General features: G+C 37.0%; 2 protein-coding genes and 2 pseudogenes across 2 annotated transcripts; 2 read left to right on the plus strand and 2 right to left on the minus strand.

Moving 5' to 3' along the window:
* Positions 1-4,207: 4,207 nt before the first annotated feature.
* Positions 4,208-6,319, plus strand: LOC137728530 ((R)-mandelonitrile lyase 1-like; annotated as a pseudogene).
* Positions 6,320-7,059: 740 nt separating this feature from the next.
* On the minus strand, positions 7,060-7,859 carry LOC137728531 (abscisic acid receptor PYL11 pseudogene; annotated as a pseudogene).
* Positions 7,860-10,029: 2,170 nt separating this feature from the next.
* LOC137729040 (peroxisomal targeting signal type 2 receptor) lies at positions 10,030-11,844 on the minus strand. Its single transcript, XM_068467861.2, has 2 exons — positions 10,705-11,844; positions 10,030-10,439 (listed from the first exon to the last, which is right to left on the minus strand). Exon 1 carries the CDS (start codon positions 11,681-11,683, stop codon positions 10,709-10,711), a length of 975 nt encoding a protein of 324 aa, XP_068323962.2. The 5' UTR covers positions 11,684-11,844; the 3' UTR covers positions 10,030-10,439; positions 10,705-10,708.
* An 8,063-nt stretch (positions 11,845-19,907) lies between these two features.
* LOC137729735 (uncharacterized) lies at positions 19,908-20,970 on the plus strand. The gene has a single exon (XM_068468745.2). It carries the CDS (start codon positions 20,085-20,087, stop codon positions 20,619-20,621), a length of 537 nt encoding a protein of 178 aa, XP_068324846.1. The 5' UTR covers positions 19,908-20,084; the 3' UTR covers positions 20,622-20,970.
* Positions 20,971-21,580: the final 610 nt, after the last annotated feature.

Here is a 21,580-nt window from a genome sequence, read left to right on the forward strand (position 1 = left end):
AAAGAATAGGACTCTTTTTTTTTTCACTAAAATACTACTCTTTAGGAATCCGTTTTTGTTCACCCCTAACCCAAGACATCTTTCCTAATAATTGAAAAAAATTGGTCTTAACAAGAGTTATTGTGATTTTTACGTGACAATCTTTTAACAGAATAATGAGTATATCCTAAAATTAATGGTGCTAAGTAAAAATGCTTCTAAATGTTTTATGAGAACACAAAACAATTGAACGAATTAAAATAAAACGAACCATTTATTTATCCTATCAATTAAACAATTGGCTGAATTTTCCTATTTCTCTTTACCACTGCTATGACAGCCATGTTTTAACATTTATATTGTTTCCAAAATCAAGGGGCTCGAATTCTTTGCGTGCCAAGGAGTTTATGACTACTCTTGCTTTGTTACAATATGTCCCACAGGTTATTCGTATCTATGTATCATGTAAAGAACTCAACACTCTCCTACAACCAAGATTGGAATAGGAATTGGTAAATATCTCCTGTTTTCGATATGGATTTTTAAGGTGGATTCAATCTCTTTCCTTACATCATTGCTAGTCTTGTAAGTCTTGTTCATGTATATGAATTAATCTTATCACAACAAAAGATAGCTCAAATCATGTGCGATTATTAACTCACTACTCATTGGTCTTTTAAGTACTCGGAGTTTTTTGGTACTTTTTAGCTATGAAAAGAGAGAGTCAACTTGCTGGCAACTTCCTTGCCAAAGTCATCAAAGTGGACGTAAACCTAGTACTTTTTACTGCAACGATTGTTTGTTCCAATTAATATCACAGCCCTAAATGATTTGTGCCCTATTAATCCGTCAGATACAAAGGTTTCCGATTTTGGGATATTTATTGATGCTTTTCAGTCTGATACGGTGGAGTCAACAGACTTTCCGTGCAAGCTTTTGCATTGTTTCTGGTAGGGACTTAAAAATCTAAGGTTTGTAATGGATAGGGCAACATCAACAAAGAATTTTCGTTGTCAGTTATTGAAGATCTTCTTACTTATAGGATCTGCGCGCATTGAAATTAATTTTACTTTAGATATTATTTCTTATCTGATCAATGTGATTTTTGCATGCAGTTCTCTCGGATCTAACCTCGAGACCAGTAGCTACGCATTGGAAAATCTGTTTGCCGTTTTTATTTCTTTATTTGGCTTGCGACTATTTCTATTTTACCTAGTGGAAATTTGCAGCAGGTTGGTGACCAATAACATCTAGGAATCCTAACCTTCATTCCTGGTTTTGATATTTCAGGATTTAATGAACTACTGACCTTACTGTGCACTATATATGGACGCACAGGGTAACTAAACCATCAGCGAGGAGGAAAGTTCTACGCCAGATGGAATCGAAAGAGTGAGAGAGCCAATTCTGGTCATCTGAAAATGGCATTTCCAAAGCATATGAAGAAGGTGATGATGCAAAAGCTACAAATACATCTTGAAAAAGAAAAAACATCGATGTTAATTACCATGAAGAGTATTATTTCTATTGTTTCTGTGGGAGACGTTATTCGTCCGCAAGGCATTGTATGGAGCTACTGATCAAGTAATAATAATAACATTAATAATACTGGATGCACTCAAGAAAGGTGATTCTACGGAGAAGAACTTGTAAATTGGGTCAGCATTGGGCTTCTTCACTGGCTTACCAATCTCGACCATGTTTGTCAAGTCCCACACAAAAGTTGAAGTCTTTGTTAAAATGGCTTACAACTTGAAAACTATAGTGTCCCAAAACTGGTCGCATTTTTGTCAAGGTCACTCCGCCCTCTCAGGAGCAGCAACTACCTAGCAGCTTCTTCCGTTCAAAAAAGTTGGCGCTGCCATCATGAAGGAAGGTACGGGCTGTGCATCTTGCCCAGCTGAGAGAAATGGGGATTAAAAGGATAACTAATGAAGTACCTCTTCTAGGTCACTTCAAGTAGTGCGGATGATATGTCATTTCATATGAACATTACAAACGTTCTTTTCCAAAGTTGAGGAAGAGGAAACGTATTATCTATTATCATTTCCCTAAGAAACTTGTTTATTCAGTAAAACAGCAGAAGCCAGTGAAAGATAATCATTAAAGATGGCCTTTTTTAGAAACCTTTTTCATCAATTCATGAGCTTTAAGTGTGAAGCCTATTTAGAGTAAAAGATGTACGTCAACAAGCTTACAACTAATTAACTATGCATATATGTGCAATCAAAAGCCAAATGGGAGAACCAATCTCGTCTAGTGCATCTATCCTAAAGAGATTTCTGACCCTTTTTTTTCACAACAAACTTACAGGAAGGAGATTCGAACATGAGTGTAAGGGGATGACACTGTCCTGACCAACTCACCTAACCCATATATCGCACTGTTGTCCAAACAACATTTGCGATATCTGACCTTTAAAAGTTTAAACTTTCACCACAATAATACTCAGGACTATTCAAATAAACTTGTAAATAATTGAAATGCACTTGCTAGCTAGCTAATGAAATAAATGATTTTGAAACACACCACAACTGCCTTGCGTTTATTTTGTGGATTTAACCACGAAATTTGCAGCCTTAAGATTATTGAGTAGTTCTGTTTTGGTAAAATAACTAATGGGTTGCCTTTGATCTATCTGGGTTGGCCTGATTTTTTCAGATAAAGTGTTGAGTCTGCTAAAGTTGGTATTGTAGATCGTTACTGGTGCATGGTGGCATTGAGAAGTTTTTGATTAGTGATTAAAGGTTGGAGCTTTACTCCAATCTGGTAAGTCTCCTCTGAAATGCAATTCCTAGCATATTCATATCTAGTGAGAAATTCATTGATAGACTCCGTCTACAACCCAACAAGAAATTCTCTTACGTTTGAAATTGCAATTTCTACACCAAGGGTTCTCTCTGCTAAGTCTCTTACGTTCCCCGCGTCAGTGGTCTTTCACCCTTCTGATGCGAGCTTTTCTCTCCTCTTATTAGTATTTCTCACCATTGTGTGAGTGGTCTTTGGTTTTGTTGCTAACGGGTCGATGACAATCCCATATTTTTCCTCTATCTTCATTTTTTCATTGCTCTTCCTATTGCATGCAATTTTCCTTGTCCCTACCCATCATAATTTCCTCCCCTTTCCTCTGCTTGCCTTTGATTTCACCAATTTGAGCCTTAATCCCCATTCCTTTATTTCCTCCATCCTCCTCGATCCATACCTCTCCATCATTTGTATCATTTGGCTTTATCGTCTTTCTGCCCTCCTCAAATTCGTTCAGGTACAGCCTGTGTTCACTGTGTTTTGGCGCTGACCTATGGGAGGGTGGGTAGAGCTTTGGCTAGGCTGTTCACACCACCACCTTTGTTGGTCCTTCCCAGTGTTTGCCCTTGTTGGCAATGTTGCTCGTGGGATCTCTTTTCCCACGTGCTTTCGGGCGGCGATCAATTTGCTGCTCCTTGGAGGATGATGCAGCTTTTTTCTTCCTCAATTTTGGGTTTCTTGCTGGTGTGATCTCAAGTGCTGGGGGGTTGATCGTTGTGTGAATTCCTGATCCCAACGACTGCAACTTCAGGAGCCCTAGTTTAGGGTTTTGCTTGTGTTGCGTAGGCTTAAAGACTGGCTTTGGGCTTTGTCTTATATGTTTTTGCAGACCATCTTTTCTTTTGTGCTTTGTATTTGGGCCTCTGTTGTGCTTGCTCTGTATTGGTAATGTCATTTACCCTTTGTCCAAAAAGAAAAATGTTTCCTTCCGATTGTAGGACAACTAAAATCCAAAGAAATACAGGAAAGAAGTTCGTACAAATTCATAAAAATTTATAATATAAATCTGCCAACATTGGTGTAGAAATATAGAATCTATTAAAATCCTTTTAAATATGTGACTTAAAAAAGGTGTATTAAAATTCTCTAAAATTCAAAAGGGTGTCCTGTCTACACACATTTTTTACTTTTCACACATCCTTTTAATTTTTAATCGTCGGATTGAATAAATTAAAGAAGATATACAAGGAGAGTGTAAGAAGTAAACACATAGAAATCGATTACACCCCTAGAACTTCGAAATAATGAGATATTTGGGAAGTGCGGTGGGTAAGATCGATGATGGCTTAGAAATGGACTACACACGTCAAGGCTCTGCACCTACAAATTGCACTTATTCACTGAAGGACTAGGAAAATCAGAAATATTAGGGGAGGACAGATTACACCATAAAGTTGTACGTTTTACAAATTTTGTGGTTTTTCCGTTAGCATTCCAACTGGCAACTAGGGAGTGGACATCCCGCAGGCCTCACTAAAAAAAATTAGTGGTTTGCTAATTGCTCTGCAACTTCTGAGTGGACGATGCTGATTTTTTATTAATGGCCTAATTTTGTTGTGTATATGTAGATAATCGATCTGGTTTTGAGTTGTATAGAGTAAAACATACGTAAGTCCATCTGGTTTTGAAAACATGCAGATGCAGGAATCAACAATGTCAGCTATACTACTGGTGTTACTCCTCTTTGCTCTTCATCTTCAATCAGGGGTTCACTCGCTAGCCCCTCATGCTCACGGTAAATTACTCCACCGACGTTCGAAAACCAAGAGTGAATAGATTGTCGTTACTTCATGTATTTATACTTACGAAAATCTTCATCTCTTCACATTATGCAGATTTTGGTTACTTGAAATTTGTGTACAATGCTACTGATCTTCCGTTAGGAGAAAAATACGACTACATCGTAGTTGGAGGGGGCACATCAGGGTGTCCATTGGTAGCAACTTTATCTGCAAAATACTGAGTGCTCTTTCTAGAAAGGGGCAGCCTTCCTACAGCATATCCGAACGTATTAATCAAGATGGGTTTCTATACAATCTCCAGCAAGAAGATGATGGAAAGACACCGGTTCAAAGGATCATGTCTGAAGATGGCATTCCTACCGTAAGAGGCAGGATCCTCGGGGGCACGAGCATGATCAACGCCGGTGTCCATGCTGGAGCTAACATATCATTCTATAATGAGTCAGGAATTGAATGGGACATGGATTTGGTTAATAAGACATATAAGTGGTTGGCAATCTGTTGCGCAAAAAGTATTTTTGGAGGCTGGTGGATTTGATCCAAACAACGAATTCGTTGCAGATCACATAGAAGGAACTAGATTTACAGATTCAACTTTTGACAATAATGGAACGAGACATGCAGCTGATGAACTGCTTAATAAAGGAGACCCAAACAACTTGCGAGTTGCAGTTCATGCCACAGTAGAGAAGATCATCTTCTCAACGTTGTCCACGAAATCAACAAGTATGTTGCATTTTGTATTATTTAAAAGGGACACCAAAATTAATATTTATCATCTTAAAACATTAACAAAGGGAGTGTAGGGTTAGACACTCCAAGTGCAAATACAATATCTCTATATTCGTTCGAGTATTGATTATAAGCTTTTCTTTGATGCAGATTTGTCAGCTACAGGAGTTTTATATAGGGATTCTAATGGAAGGTCTCATCGGGCACTTATACACGATAAGGGAGAAGTTATATTAAGTTCTGGGACAATTGGGTCTCCTCAGCTTCTTTTACTTGGTGGTGTTGGCCCAAAGTCTTACCTATCATCTCTAAAAATCCCAGTTGTTCTTGATCTTCCCGATATTGGGCAGTTTATGTATGATAACCCTCGCAATTTCATTAACATTTTGACCCCAAATGATCCATTGGAGCCCTCTATTGTGACGAGTCTAGCCATTACAAACAATTTCTACCAATGTTCTATCTCGCTCCCGCCGTATACGACTCCGGCTTACAGCCTTTTTCCTAGTTCTTCTTATCCCCTTCCAAATTCGACTTTTGCTCACTTTCCTAGCAAAGTTCCAGGACCTTTGCTCATGGTTCTCTCACGCTGAATTCATCTTTTGATGTCACAGTCCCTCCAAATGTTAAATTGAACTACTTTTGAGATTCGACTGACCTTGCTAATTGTGTAGGCAATGTTTTAAGGACAGAAACTTTAAAACCATATAAAATTTCTAGTTTTAATTTAAAAAATATAGTAACGTACATAAAAATAAATTATCACATTAATTTCAGGGACTTTGATTAAAAATTAAAAACCAACAAGGTTTCAATCAAAGAATATTCATAACTAATGATCGCATTCAAAGTCTTCCAAAAAAAATTAACACGTTGTAACTTATCAAACACGGCCTTTTCCGCACCAAGATTTGTATCTCCTCCACGTCAGACTTCATATCTCACAAATCCAAGTTTTTTTTTTGTTCAAGCTCAATCAAGCACCTTCCGTCGTACTTCGTTGTATCACGGATTCAATCATATCAGTATTTTTCTCATCTTAGGTTTACATGCGATTTTAGATTTTTTTTTTTTTTTTTTTTTTTTTTTTTTTGATTGATGGATTAGGAATGAAAGTTTTGCAAAAAAAAAAAAAAAATTAATTAATTAATTAAAAAAAAAAATTAATTAATTAAAAAAAAAAATTAGGGATTGGCGTTAGGCTTTTGGCTAAGGTTAGCTTTTGTGTGTTGCCCCAATGTACACCTTGACACGGTGATAGGTGGCACCTTTCAGCCCGCCACTACGTGGCACCTCCCAACACATGAGGTATATCCATTTTAAGTTATTATTTCACTTTAAAATTCTCATCCAAGTAAATTGTTCAGGTGGTCTTGTGTTTCGAATTCATATATTTTTACCTCTTTAGTGTACGATTAAAATAAAAAATATATACACTTGAGAGAAAGTGCATATGAATTTTTTTAAATCAAGATAACTTACTTGTCATTTGAATAAAACGTTTCAAGATTAATTTAGTAAGATATTACATTTCACTTTAACATGTTTCATTCAGAATTCAAACTCTTATTTTTCTCTAAATCTAGAAGAGTACAAGTAATAGAAAAATGCAAATACTTAGCACATAGTAGCTGTAAACTCGCATATTATTGATTAGTTTATTACAACAAAAAAAGTCAAAATATATACCAACACACTCATGCACAAAATATCTAACCAACTAAATCTGGAAGAAACCTCTCAACTCATCAACATCCACTCAAAACTATCGTCCATCCTCCAAAAAAAAAAAAAAAAACAAAGAAAAATCCTTAAGCCTACAACTACTTCAGCTAATGAACTAGTTAAGATCAGCACTTAGCATCCATCTTTTCTGTAACTTTAGCTAATGACTTGAGATTACTGCCGATAATCGTATTAGCAAACAAACAAGTATCTTCCTTGCAACTTCCGGCGGGAATATCCACCACGTACGACTGAACCACAACCGTCTTATTCTTCCTTCCCTTTTCTTCTTCCACCGTAGTGGTAGAACTGTAATTTGCAAGCCTGTGGTCTCCACCGACAATGCTATACTGCATGACGTGCATGTTGTCGTCGAGCTTATCCAGCCTCTCCATGCTGTTTTTCGCCGGCAGCCCTGACATAATAACGACCTCTCGAATGCTCCCTATGCCTCCGTTCCCCGCCCGCATGCTGCAGCTCTTAACGAATTGCTTGTAAGCTTGCGGGTTGTCGAACTGGCGGAGGACGGACCGGACTGGGGTTAGCGGTGTGTCGACGGTTTGGACGAGTCTCGAGCCGCACTGGTTCGGCAAAAGAACGTGGGTATGGTAGGTGTCTATCATGACTTGAGTTTTGCTTACAGGGCTTATATTTTGGGACGTTGGGTGGTACACCATTTCTAGGTTTTTTTTTCTTTTTCTTTTCAGGTGTTGGGAGTTTGGGGACAATGGTTTAGGGTTACCCTATGTATACAGGGGTGGTGGAATTGCATGGAAGGGCAAAAGATAGAGAATTTTTTTTTTTTTTTTTTTTTTAAAGGGTTGTTTCTTTAAAGGACAAAAAATGTTTGGATTTTTATGAAGGAGGTTTTGGGACTTGAGCTTTTGATCTTGTGCTTGACGGTTTACTCCAAAATGTCGGACTAAAATAATAGTTTCCATTTGTTAAGGCACTAGGTAGTTACTCTTCTTTTAACGTTTTGTGTACAAGTGGATGTGGACCATATCTTGACATGTCACCAAAGATAACACTTGTGCCCACGTGGACCATATCATTACAAGTCAGCAAAGTTGGGAGAATACTGAGTCAGGAAATAACCAGTTGCTTCTAACCTCAGTATCGCCAAATATATCGACACGTTAGAGCATGGTGTAGGCAATTGAGTAAATAAACTCATTTTGACGAACCAAGATGGCAAAAACTAGTTCTAATGATATAGGCAATGTTGCCTACAATACCATGAGTAGACAAATAAGGCCCACATTTCTTGTTACAGTATAATTTTATATACTTTAATTGCCTATACCATTGGAAATGCTCTTATAATCTAACTACATATTCCCTGTATTGTTGATGCTATCCATGCTTGAATGTACCCATGTGTTCGATAATGAAGATTAACTGATTGTGTACACGTTCGGATAAACATGTGTTGAGACTGCCTAATCTAAAATTTCCCAGATAAACACGCGTTGAGACCGTCTAACCTAAAATTACCTAGCAAAGAGCATGCCTGTATTTGTTTTTTAAGACACCCTTCTAGCAGCCACTATTCTAAAAATCCCCACCTAGTGTCCCGATTAATGTTTAGGCGTTTGAAAATTAAGAAATAGCGCCTAAACCTGCTAAGGTGCCCGCCTAGACGGCCTAGCCTGCCCAGACCCGCCTACCTAGGTTATGACTCACTTAGACAGAAAATAGGTAACTTTCATTTTGCATTTTTTTTTCTTTCAATAAATTGTAAGAGACTTGAACACTAAAATGAACACACATTATATGTTTGTTCCTCATGTTTTCATTACGTTCAAATACTTCATAGTATATATGTCATTCTATTTTGTAGTTTATGATGAAATTATATATATATATATATATATATATATATTATGTTTAAACTGATATTTATTTACACGAAATATAATAGATTTACTTAAATTCACCTAGGCGCTAGGCCCCAACCTATCGTTCGACCAGTGTCTAACATCTTTTAGAACCTTACTAGCAGCACGGGATGTGTACCAGCTTTCATTGTTATTTACCCGTATTATTTTTCTATGAAAATTCATTTGGGGCAAATCAAATCCTCTTTGATGAAATATTTTAAAATCCTGTTTGACCCAATCTGAGCCCGGACAAACAAGCAGACATGTTAACAAACATAAGTCCAACTTCTGGGCCCAAATCAAACAGGCTTGGACACAATAGGGTTACAGCCTAAGCAAGCCACAATTGAAATGAGGCCTGGTTTAATATTGATGTGATTCTGACAAAAAACTGGTATAAAAAAAAGCTGAGAACTGTTTTTATGTTTGGTAAACATTCAGTTTCAGTATTTTTTCATAATTTTGGATGAACAAAAACCAAAAACAAGAAGCTGCAAAACCCAGCTTTGAAAAATCAGCTTTTTTTACACATCTGTTTTATATAAAAATTTACCAAACACTATAATACTGTTTTTTTTTCTTCCAAAAGCACTTTTACAAAAAGCTATTTCTGCTATGCTGTGAGAATAAGCAGTTGTGAAATAAAGCAGTAGAGTGTTTGGTAAACATTTTTGTAAATGTGCTTTTGAAAAAAAAAAAAAAAAAAAAAAAAACAAACACTTTTACAAAATGGTTTACCAAACACTTTGCTGCTTTATTTCACAGCACAGCAGAAGCAACTTTTTTTCAAAACACAGCAATACCAAACCAGCCTTGAGAATGACCAACCTAATTGCCTGAACTGTTGTCCCGTTTTGTGCACAGGATTCAATCGGAATCTAAACAAGTAGATTCAAAGTAGGTTGAAGAAAGAAATGAAAAAAATGGTGTCCAACTTTTATCGATTCCAATCCCCAAAACGGTAGGAAAAGACGGGATAAGTTTCCTTCATTACCAATCACCTCATTATTTCCCCAAAATGAAAATCATTCACCTCTACCTGCGATATACCTCAAACTTTTATGAGTTGTCCAATCCATTCCAATTCTGAGCAACAAACGAGTCGCGGGTTCAAGAACAAAAGAAAATTTGAAATAAGAAAATAAAATGCACCACGCCAGAGATTGAACCAGTCTAACGAAAAATATTCATCGGAAAACTGCTGAAATGCTGCATGATTCACACCCATACGCATCCAAGAACAAACTAGATTATAATCGTTCTTCCATTCTATAAACAAATCAAGGACTTTTACCTTGCTCGTCTCTCGGACGCGCACAAGCACGCTTAGCTAGTTTGTTTCTACTGATGAGGCCATGAAAGGCTTACAAATCCTTCCCATGCCTCAACATTTCTAGTGAGTAAGTAATCAACAGCTTCCACTTCAAGCAACAAACAAACTCTAAGCTGATAGTGTCAACTATGTATATGCATACCAAATCGGAAATATCAGATCATAAAAAAGCATGGAGGACGGCAAGGCTCTGACCTGCAATCCGCTACGAGTACCAATCACAATGTCTATCACTCGCATCTTGCACAACAAACCACAAAATTATATCACAAACACTAAACCACAACAGGTGATTATCCGAGAATAGCGATAACCGCAATCAAGAATGCAATGCAGGTAAAGATTGATGGGTCTGCATTTTATCAAGCAAACATAAAGTTTCTTGCTTTATTAAATCTTCTATTCAAGTTCAAGGATGACTCAGTAACAGCATTGCACCAATCACAAAATTCACAATTTCGAAAACTATCAAAGCCAAAATCGACAATCAGAAATCGAAAAGTACCCTTTTACGGCGCTCTAGGATCGGTCCCGTGCTGCCAAACATACGCAAGCTCATCCCAACCAGTACTCGCCAGAAGCCCCTCCACCAACACGCTCATATCCACACCCACCGCAAACTCCGTGTGGTGGTCGTACCGCGCCACCAGCGCATCCTCCACCATGTAATCCCATAAGCAAACCGACATGTCGTACGAGCACGACATGATCAAGCTCTGCCTGTGCGGCGAGAATTTCACCTTCCTCACGGCGTAGCCGTGGCCGTTGAGCACCGAGATCGGAACCCTCATGCTCCTCACGTCCCAGACTTTGATCGACTTGTCAACGGACGCCGTGGCGATGCAGCAGTCGTCGTACTTGTTCCAATCGCACGCGAGGATCTCGAGCTCATGCGCGGGGATAATCATGGTGGATCCAGGCTCTCGCACGTCCCACACGCGCAGAGTGCAGTCGCCGGAGGCGGAGGCGAATACATCGGCGTGGCGGGGGTTCCATACGGCGGAGTAGACGCAGTATGCGTGTTCCTTGAAGGTTCGAACCGAGGCAGGACGGTCAACGGTCCATAGCTTGACGGTGTCGTCCCAAGAGGAGGTGAGGAAGGAGTCACGGCGCGTGGGGTTGTAATCAGCAGAGCTGACCTCGCGCGTGTGCTCGTGGAGGGAGCGAAGGGGGTTGGAGGCCGGGGGCAGAGCGGTGTCGTAAATCTTGACGGATCCGTCGGCGATGGCGGCGACTAGGAGGGAATCGTGGGACTCAGACCATGCGACGTCGTATACGCCGTCGGCGGTGTCGTAGGAGACGAGCTCGGTGATTGATTGGCGGGGTACGCCGGGGCCCAGAGGGGCGGGAGAGAGGTCGATGACGTGGAGGCGGCCGTTGCCGAGGATGCCGAAGTTTTGAGAGGTGGCGACGGCGAGCCGGGACTCGTAGAAGGGGCTGAACTTGACGGAGTAACCGTTGAACGGAGTTTTGAACACTGGCATTGTTTAGTCCAATCCAGCGGCGCTTTCTCCGCTTTTGGCTTTCGATTTTGGGGGTTTCGGAGGCTGACGAGTCCTTCGGATTATTTGGCGTTATCTTTTTTTCTTTTTTCTTTTGTTTTTCTTTTTTTTTTTTTTTGGCCTTAACTTTTTATGTAGTCATCTTCTTGGAACGTGGAAAGTTCGAGAAAAATAAGAAAGAAATAAAAGTACACACATCTCTTTTTTTTAAGTTTAAATTACATATTGCCCATTAAATTTCGTCTAATTTTACATTCATAAGCTTTTTAATTTTGAAAACTTTAACGAAACGTTTTCCAGTACTGTTTACTTTAATGAAAAATCATATTTTTAGTACTGTTTACTTTAATGAAAAATCATATTTTTACACTAAAAAATCAATCATGATACTATTCATTTTACCTTTTATTTTGTCATTATCGTTAAGACTCAAAGTTTTCAAACATTTTTCATTAGTTTTCCTTTTAATTTTTCTAATTTTATATAACGCTCACGATTTTGATAATTTCTCCGTTATCTATTTAAAACTATAGTCATCACATACTCATATCCAACTCGACTTTCGCATAAATTAATAAATAATGTGAACCACTCATTGAATAATACGCGAATGGCCACAAATTAAAAAAAAAAAACACCTTTAACAGATTATCAAAAAATGCCTAATTGGATAAATGGTCCATGTGGTGATAAGGTAATTGAAGATAACCCTTGTGGTAAAAAAAATTAGGATTTAAACTCTCGTGGTGTAATATGTTAGCCAATTTAATCCAAAAGTGAATTTTTGTTAAATGTCAAATGCAAGGATAAAAATGTACTTTGACATGTGCCTTCTTCTTTCTCATCTCTATGATGTCTATGTAATTTGTGTTTGTGCAGCCATGCAAGTTTGAGTGATGAGAATGAGAATGAGAATGGTGGGAGTGGACATTACTCGATGGGAAGCCAAAATCTTGAATCAGCTCAAGAAAAAGCCGGTAATGATTGAGTTCATGTGGTTGTTTCAAAGGAACATGATTGGGATTTTGTAGGGATTTATGATGGATTTAATGGCCCTAATGCTTCTGATTGCTTGCTTTCCAATTACTTTGTTGTGCACAAAGAACTCAAAGGTGCTCTGGAAGTTCAAAATTGAAATCGAACTCGCAGAAACAAATTCTTTTTCTTTTTGTCATTAATATTAATGTGTATAAATCAAAATCCAACCACTAAACACATATCCACATTTTCTGCCAGAATAACACTGAATCCTCACTTAAAAACTTTAACAAAAAAAAAAAGAATGAAAAATTACTATACCAAAATGAATCATTTACTGCATGATTTCCATAGATTGAAATCACGAGAGATGACCATAGAACCGACAACTATGACTACTCGAAACAAGTTTTTGATTCATAGAAACCAAGACTTAATTAAGCAAAAACCAAACAGGCCAGCAACATATGCAGAGAGACGGTGAAGTGGAAATGATTGGTTCAACCCTTGTTAAGGCACTCCCTCATGAAATGGCCAGACTCAGCGCACTGGTAGAAGCCTCCATAAGCACCTCCGCCTCCACCACTGCTACAACCGTCACCTCTATAGCCACCTCTGCCGCCATAGCTTCCACCTCCTGATAGCAATCCCTCGTCATGTGTCCAGACTCGCCACACTTGAAGAGAGAATGTGAATAGAAAGAAAGAATGAGTTAAAGTACATTTTTATCTCTGCACTAAACTAAAAATCTAACTTTTGGACTAAATTTGCAAACAGATTACACCATAGGGGTTTAAATCCTAATTATTTTACCACGAGGGCTATCTTCCGATTACCTTATCATCACATGGACCATTTATCCGATTAGGCCTATCAAAAAAATTATATATTCTAAAGGGTATTTTGAGAGTTAAAACAAAATTCAACCGTAAGGCCTTTTGTAAATTTTTTTAATAAATAAGATGCTTTTTTAATGCATGTAAGATAGTAATAACAAAAAATCTATCCAAACTTAAACGTGAATATTAAAAACTAAAATTGTGTCTTAAGTAAAAAAATACGATGTCTGATTAACATGACACATAAAACATAAAAAGCATAAAACACAAAGTCTTTCAAGAAAGAAAACATCAAGTTAGCTTGTGTACACTAACATCTAAAAATCCTTCCGAAAAAATCATATAAGACAAAACTTCAGATGATGAAAAAAGAGCGCCGCACATACAGCAACCTCAATAACGACACCTCCTCCCCTTTAGTGTAAACTCCATAACCGAGCATATAAACAAGAAGCCCCAGGACTCGTTATCAGTGGAAGCCCGTGATACATTCCTTGAGTACAAAACACAAATTACCAACTACGACACAGTGACATGTCTCCCATGTTTTTAATTTCTAGCCCAGCCCTTGAACTGGACCATCGCCATAGGCCTAGGCTACTTCTGTGTGCCTTCCATTTGTACCAGAATGTCCCTATTTGAATTGCCACTTCTATTGTGGGCTCACTTTGATATTGCCCGCTTTGTTTCTTTCATTACTCTTGATCTTGAACTAGGACCACAACTTGTCACCATTAAATTTCCTTCTCATTTCTCATAAATTTGGAGGCTTTTTCACATTTAAGTTACACATCTAAATAAAAATCGTTAGATCGTTTAACCTAACAAGGTCTAACAGCTCTTATTCAGACATGTGAAATGTGCACTTTTGATGTGCGGTAAAGAAAACTCACACAAATTTGTTGGAGATAATCAAGGCACGTAAATTGTTCTAGGCCCTAATGGCTAAATCTTCAAGGCCAAGCCCTCTTGGTTAATTTTGGTTGGCCTAATGATGGAAACTCACCATAAATGTGCTAAAGCTTTACTCTACTCTAGCATATTGATCATGAGTGTGTGGGCAATTGTTAACTATAGATGCATAGCTGAAACACATATCTTGTGCATAAATCATCTAGATTTTTACGAGTGTCTATGTACAAAGAAAGTTTAATCAAGTTTCAGAAATTAGTTTAAATGTATGATTAAAAAAATAAACAGAAACACGTCAAACGTGTTAACTCGGTGTCCATTTAGACCCTTAAAATAATACAGGCCTAGAGACATTAGGCTCAAAAACCAACCTAATAGAACTAAAGGAATCAACTTTAAGAGTTATAGACGACCGCTCAACAGTCTGGTTTGACGATCAACAAAGCGGTTGAGCACCTTCTCATAAAGTACTTCTCGACCATTTGAGGCAAGTGGGCAAACTAACGACTTTATAGCACGAGGCTCCATAAACGTACCCATTCAGATGTCAACTTCAAGCCACATGTTGGGCATCAGCGAAAACAAAAACCTATGAAAAGACAGCTCAAGTCAACATTTCCTCAGCTACTTAAGACTAAGTGGAGTGCACAATACGTGTTGGCCTAGAAAACCTTACAACTAGTTGTGAGCAACTGTCACTTCATCTATACGTGTCGACTAAATAGAGGAGTCATCAACAAGTTAACCTTATGTGTAGAGATCATTTGATGCTAGAGCGGTGAAGTATTTGAGAACCCAAGATCTTTGGGGCTCATTGGAAGCCTATATAAGGGAGACGAGTACCTTTTATAATTGGTCAAACACACAAGAAAAAAGAAAGGATTACACTATAACCAAACGCATCTTGTAACCTATATCCAATACATATACAGAGCACTACAGTGGACACAACCCAGTTTTTAAGGATGAACCACTTAAACCTTGTTTTCGATTTCTTATAGTCTTTATCCCAAGCCCACCAAGGGCCAACCATACTAGTCTTTTGTTGACCTACTATTTTGAGCATTAACAAAACATAATCGTTAGAGCAAACCAAAAGCCACATATGTTAAAAGAAACACCACAACTCCACAATTCACCAGCCATGGAGAAACCAAATCCAAGAACTACCGTAAAGCACTAACAGAAAAAATAAAAAATAAAATAAAATCACATCTCTCTATGATGTTCTTGCAATTGTTGACGAATAAGTATGCTATGAGTCGCTTCCAACAAATATTAGATTTTTCTCGTCATAATTATTCATCAAGTGCACAAACATAACAGCTACAAAAACTCTCCCGAAAAAAAAAAGAAGGTAGCTTGACCTTGACACTATGAATGAATTCTCCAATACATTGATTTCTTGTTGTGGGGCAATCAAACAGGTTCCCGTAATTTTAGAATGGAGTTGAATTTTCAGCTGGCCGGATTTGGACTCTTCCCGAACGACGCAATTAATTATGTTTCCATTTGTCTGGCCTCCATTTACTATAATATATCCTCATATATAATCTCAGAATAATTTATGAGAATTGTTATTAACATTCTAAAAATCTTATTTAGCACTCTAAATTTTTTATAATTAAAAAGAAAAATACGCTTAGAATGAAAATTTTGAAGTGCTAATAAGAATTTCTTAATTTATAAATATTTCCAAAATTTTCAGGCACAAATGATTTATTTATTTATTTTTGCAAATATCCGGTGTACTTTGTGGGCTCCAGATTTGAATTACACCTAATCCACTATTTGAGTTCTCAACCCTAATTTGGGTATGTATTTGAGTTCTCGATATAGTGGATATGTAATTTTTGGGTTCTCAACCCTAATTTACAAATATTCATGAAACAATCCATCTCACAAAAGTAATTATTGTTCGGGTTGTTAACAAAGGATGTTTTAGTCGACAGTAATTGCTTGAGTGTATTTCTACTTTTAAAATAAATTGTCCAAGCAATTGACATTAATTTTTTAAGATAATTAATATACATATAAATTTATGTTTAATTTGAAATAAGATTTATAACCGATCCCGTCATGTGTCATGATTTTGTAATTTCTATTTTTTGTATAATTTTTAATACTTATTTCTTACCTAATTACCATGAACCATTGTATTACATTTTTTTTTTTTTTTAATCCAACACCTCATATTGTGCCACGTGGGCCACAACAGCTAATAAGTATTTATATATATATATATATTATTATTTTTCCCTTATTTCTTATTTCTTAAAAAAATTGTTGAAAAAATCAAGACCGTAGGATAGAAATCTTGTGCAAATCAAATGGATGAGGGATGAGTGCGTCTGTAGCGCGGGCCCTAGCATTGCAGGGTTGGTCGGCCACTTGCGCTCACGCGCACGTGAAGTCCACGCGCTTAGCACAAAAAATAAAATAAAATTAGGGAGGTGTATTCAATTGAGAATTTGAGAGATTTTAATGGATTTATAAATCCATGAAGTTTTATGAAGTTTAATTGATTTGTAGAGATTCCATATAAAATTTTGATTCAATTCCCTCGAAATCTCATGGGGAGAGGTGAGATTTGTGGATGCTTAAAATACACTACAAAATTTCTCCAATTCCCTCTAATTCCTCAATTTTCTCAAATTCTTTAAATCAATTTCTAATTGAATAATCTGAAATGTTATAAACTTCTTTAAAATCCTAATTGAATACATCCGGATTTCTAAGGATTTTAATAAACTATCTTAAAATTCTAACTAAATACATCTTGAATTTCAGATAATCACTTAAAATTCTGATTGAATACCCCAGATTCATTAAAAGAATTAAAATCTCTTAAAATCCTAATTGAATACACCCTCTTTAATGTGGATGACGTCACCTTGACGTCACACGCCTTCAGACACTAGGTCGGGCGATTATGGCATGAGTGAACAGTTAGGCCTCCTTCTTTTGACTGTAGCCTGACTTGTTTGGGCCGGGGCGGAGCTCCTTTTGTTGGTTTTGGTGGATTGAATCATCCAATCCCCCTTGCAATCGGGAGGGGGTGAAATTGTTCTAGAACATATAATAATGTTATAAATTGAACAAGTAATGTTGTATAAAAAGCTTAAAACATATAACATCGTATTATTATCCTGAGCTACAACGGTGGTATTCGGAATGTGTGTAAATGAGTCATTGTCGTAGTTTAATTTTCCAATACAAAAATCAAGAGCTCTTGTATATGGCCCCCTCCACTCCATAGCTCACATGTTACCCACTTTAATGGACGGGGCTTGTTGCGGATGGGACATAATTAACTGGCAATTATCAAGCATTTTCGACAGTTTTAACTGTAGCTTGCATTATTTTCTCATCAAATCTAAAGGTCGGTTCCAACGAGACGTTCTAATTCTAAAGGACAATCCACGATAAATTTATACAATCAAATCAATCTTGAAAAAATCTTTTTCGAATAGATTAGGTTGAATAATTTGTTATGGTGTCACGATCTTATCTTTACACTTTTTGATTTACTTCCAACAGTATCTCTAAAGTCATCTTAACTAAGATAAGAGAGAAAGAACTCTCACCTCTCTCATGACATCTACCTACTTTTAGAATTAAAAATTAACTCAATTTATAGTGATTTTGAATCATAAACTTATTTACGTTTGTTTTAAAAAGTTAATATAAAAGTACAAACCATTCGCTTTCCACATCAAGCATATGTGAGATTAGACCAAAAATCAATTTTATCAATCAAAAGTTCGTGATCAATTGGTACACATTAAGAAGGTAGAAACGGAGTTATAAACAATTAGTATTTAGTATGAACAACATGAATAATTATAAAATATTGATTAATGTGAATTCACATACGGTAGACCTACGATGTCAAGATGATGCAAGCAAAATCCTTTTGCAAAATAGGCAAATACATTCACATTGAGTCAAATCACTTTGCAATCCTAAAACCACAAAGAGATAAAGTTTAAAAGAAGTGATGTATCACACCTCACTTTCCAATGAAAACCACAACCCACATGATGTTGCTTGGGATATTGAAACTTTGAGAGATCACAAATCTCCTCTCTCAAAAGAAGATTTTCCCTATGCCCCATTTTCCACGCGATCAAATCTTCTACATTCAAAATGAGTATGGTTTCTATGTGACCTTAATCATTAACTGACACATATTAAATTTCTAACAACACAATTAAAAAAATTAATTTTTAAAGACGTGTCAATCAATAATTTGAGTAACAAAGATGCCACACTCATTTTAAATCTAAAAGATCTGATCTCATTTCCCACCCCTTCTATTCCCAATTCACTCCCGAGTCCCAACAAAGCCGATCGATTTCACTCCCTCTCAATCAACCCACACATACATACAAGTAGCCTCCACACACTAAATTAGAAAATAGCAAAGTGGTTAATCAATCTTATTATGACACGTGTCGGTCCTCAACTGAAACATTTGAGCTAGGGCACCCCTTTGCTGGCAGTCCCAACCGTGCACAAACATGTGCCCCCCGCCATAAGGACCCCCAATCCTTTAAAACCAACCCCAAATTATTGAACTTGGTGAAGGAGAAGGAAAGAAAGAGAGGGATGGGTTGGGGTGGGCCCTAAATGATGATCCCAAAAGGGCAAAGTACAGAGGGAGGTGCAATTATTCATGCCATGGATTTCATCTCTCCAATGGTTAGGCTAAAAGCTAAATATTTTAGTTCGGAATATTTAGCTTTTAGCCCAGAAACAACTTTTCTGCTCCAACCGTTCTAGCCTAAAATTTTAGCTTAGAATTATTAAAGAATGAACTTAGGCTATTTTTTTTTGTTAAATTAAATTTAAAAAATAAATAAATATGTAAACTATCGTAAATTAATTTTATAAACATTTTAATCTAAAAAAATTTAAATTCCGATAAATATTGGGTGGAGTCCACTCTGATTTCTGGGCTAAATTTTGGAGGGAATTTGGCCTTGGTTTAGCATTTAGCATTTAGCATTTAGCCCCAATTTTCCCCTTGGGTTGGAGTGAGTTTGGGGGAAAATTTTGGAGGGGTAATTTGGCTTTTAGCCCACCATTGGAGTTGGTCTAAGCAAGTCATAAGCAGAAAATTTCCTCATCATCTGGCTATCTCATCCCACAATCAAAAGGTTTAAAAAAAAAAAAAAGTGAAAATAAAAAAAAATGAAAGTATTTTACACATAGATTTAACACATTTTATAATAGAAAGATGTAAATTTCACGTCATTATATTAAAAATGTTAGAACAAATGTATTAATTTTGTGTGACTAATTATATTAAATAAATCGTCTAAAAGAAAACACTGATAGTATATAATAGAGATATGCATTTTCTACTTATATTAAAAATTGTGAGAATAAATATATTAATTTTGTATGTCAAAATAAATCGTCAAAAAAAAATTGGTATTATATTATAAAACCATCATTTGTTACAATCATAAAAAATAGAAAAGGGTTTTTAATTAAAGAAACTTCTGTATTCTCTCTTTCATATTCTCTTTCATTCACTGCTTCCCTCACTTCCTCTCTCTCTCCTCTCTCAATCTATGAGAGAGACCATTGGAGGGAGAGAAAAAACATAGCTAGAAAGCAGGAGCAGCAGCAGGCAGCATCTAGCCATGAAAAACACCATCAGGTGCTGCATCTCTTGCATTCTTCCATGTGGAGCTTTGGACGTGATTCGAGTCGTACACTCTAACGGCAGAGTCGAGGAAATCAGCGGCACAATCCGGGCCAGCGAGATCATGAAGGCGTACCCTAAGCACGTCCTCAAGAAGCCCTCCTCGTCAGCGTCCGATCACGATGGGGTCGTTCCCAAGATCGTGATCGTTCCGCCCGACGCGGAACTCCAACGAGGAAAGATTTACTTCCTCATGCCGATGCCTGCCTCTTCGAAGACGTCCGAAAAGACGGGGAGGACAAGATCGTCGTCGGCGAAGAAGAAGCGAATCAAAGACGCCGAAAACAACAACGTCACCAACAACAACAACGTTGTTTTGAACAGCATCGCCATGACCAACCTGTTGATAAATGATCGGTACTTGAGCGAAATACTGTCGGAAAAGCATTCGTCGCAGCGGGATCGGCGGCGAGGACGTGTTGGGGTTTGGAGGCCGCACTTAGAGAGCATTTGTGAGTCACCAAGTGATGTGTAATATTGGCGGATTTTCATTCTTTTGATCTTCTTCTTCTTAGTTTTATCATTTGTCTTGAAGGTTCATATATTTTAGTAGGGTTTGCAAAAAAAAAAAGGAAAAAGTACTACGGCCAATTCTTTCTTTTTTCTACCTCTTTTAATTTCCTTAATTTTCTGCCATTTTCTTAGTTTTTTGTTTCTTGTTTTGTATATATAGAAAAAAATAGGGAAAGAAGAAATAATAGGCAAACAAGTTCTATGAGAGGGTCTCAATCATTGGCTCATGGTAATTAATCCGTATGTCTGTCTGTGGTTTTTGTTTAATTATTTCATGCAATGGATATTATGAAATCTATTTAATCTTGTAATTTTTGGAGAGGGGTGAAGATCAAGAAACTAAATTGTTCTGGTTTTGCTTAACTCTGTTTTCTTTCGTGTGGAAGGAGCAGTTTTTTCTTCTTCTCTTTTTTCTTTTATCAATGTGGAAGGAGAAGTTTATCTGAGGAGAGAGACTACTGTGCTGCATATCATACATATGGAAATGAATTAAAGTCGCAAGGTGTGATTGCGATATGATTATAGAAGTGGCCTTGGAATATTTGATTTACTTTAAATCTTTATCTAAAATTATCTCTAAAGTTGGCATAACCTCTCACCTTGATCTTTGATATTGTCCAACGTCAACTATTTTGGTCATTCTATGAGAAATCTCCGTTAAATTGAGGTTATATTTGTCAAATCAATCCCTCTCCTTAAACTGGTGGTTTTTTCAATTTAACAGATATTTTTCACAGAATGAACCAAAATGATTGGCGGTGGATAATCTCAATGATAATTTCTATCCATTTAAGACTATTTTGACTAAAAAAATCAAATGGAAATGATCATACAGCACACAAGGTTGTCATCTGTGTCGGTAATCCTTTTATGTTGGATATTGATGTAATGATTACTACATATGTACATCAGTAGCTAGCT

Source organism: Pyrus communis, chromosome 10, assembly GCF_041283825.1.
Source record: "Pyrus communis isolate YQ-2024b chromosome 10, ASM4128382v1, whole genome shotgun sequence".
NCBI classification, from domain to species: Eukaryota; Viridiplantae; Streptophyta; class Magnoliopsida; order Rosales; family Rosaceae; genus Pyrus; species Pyrus communis.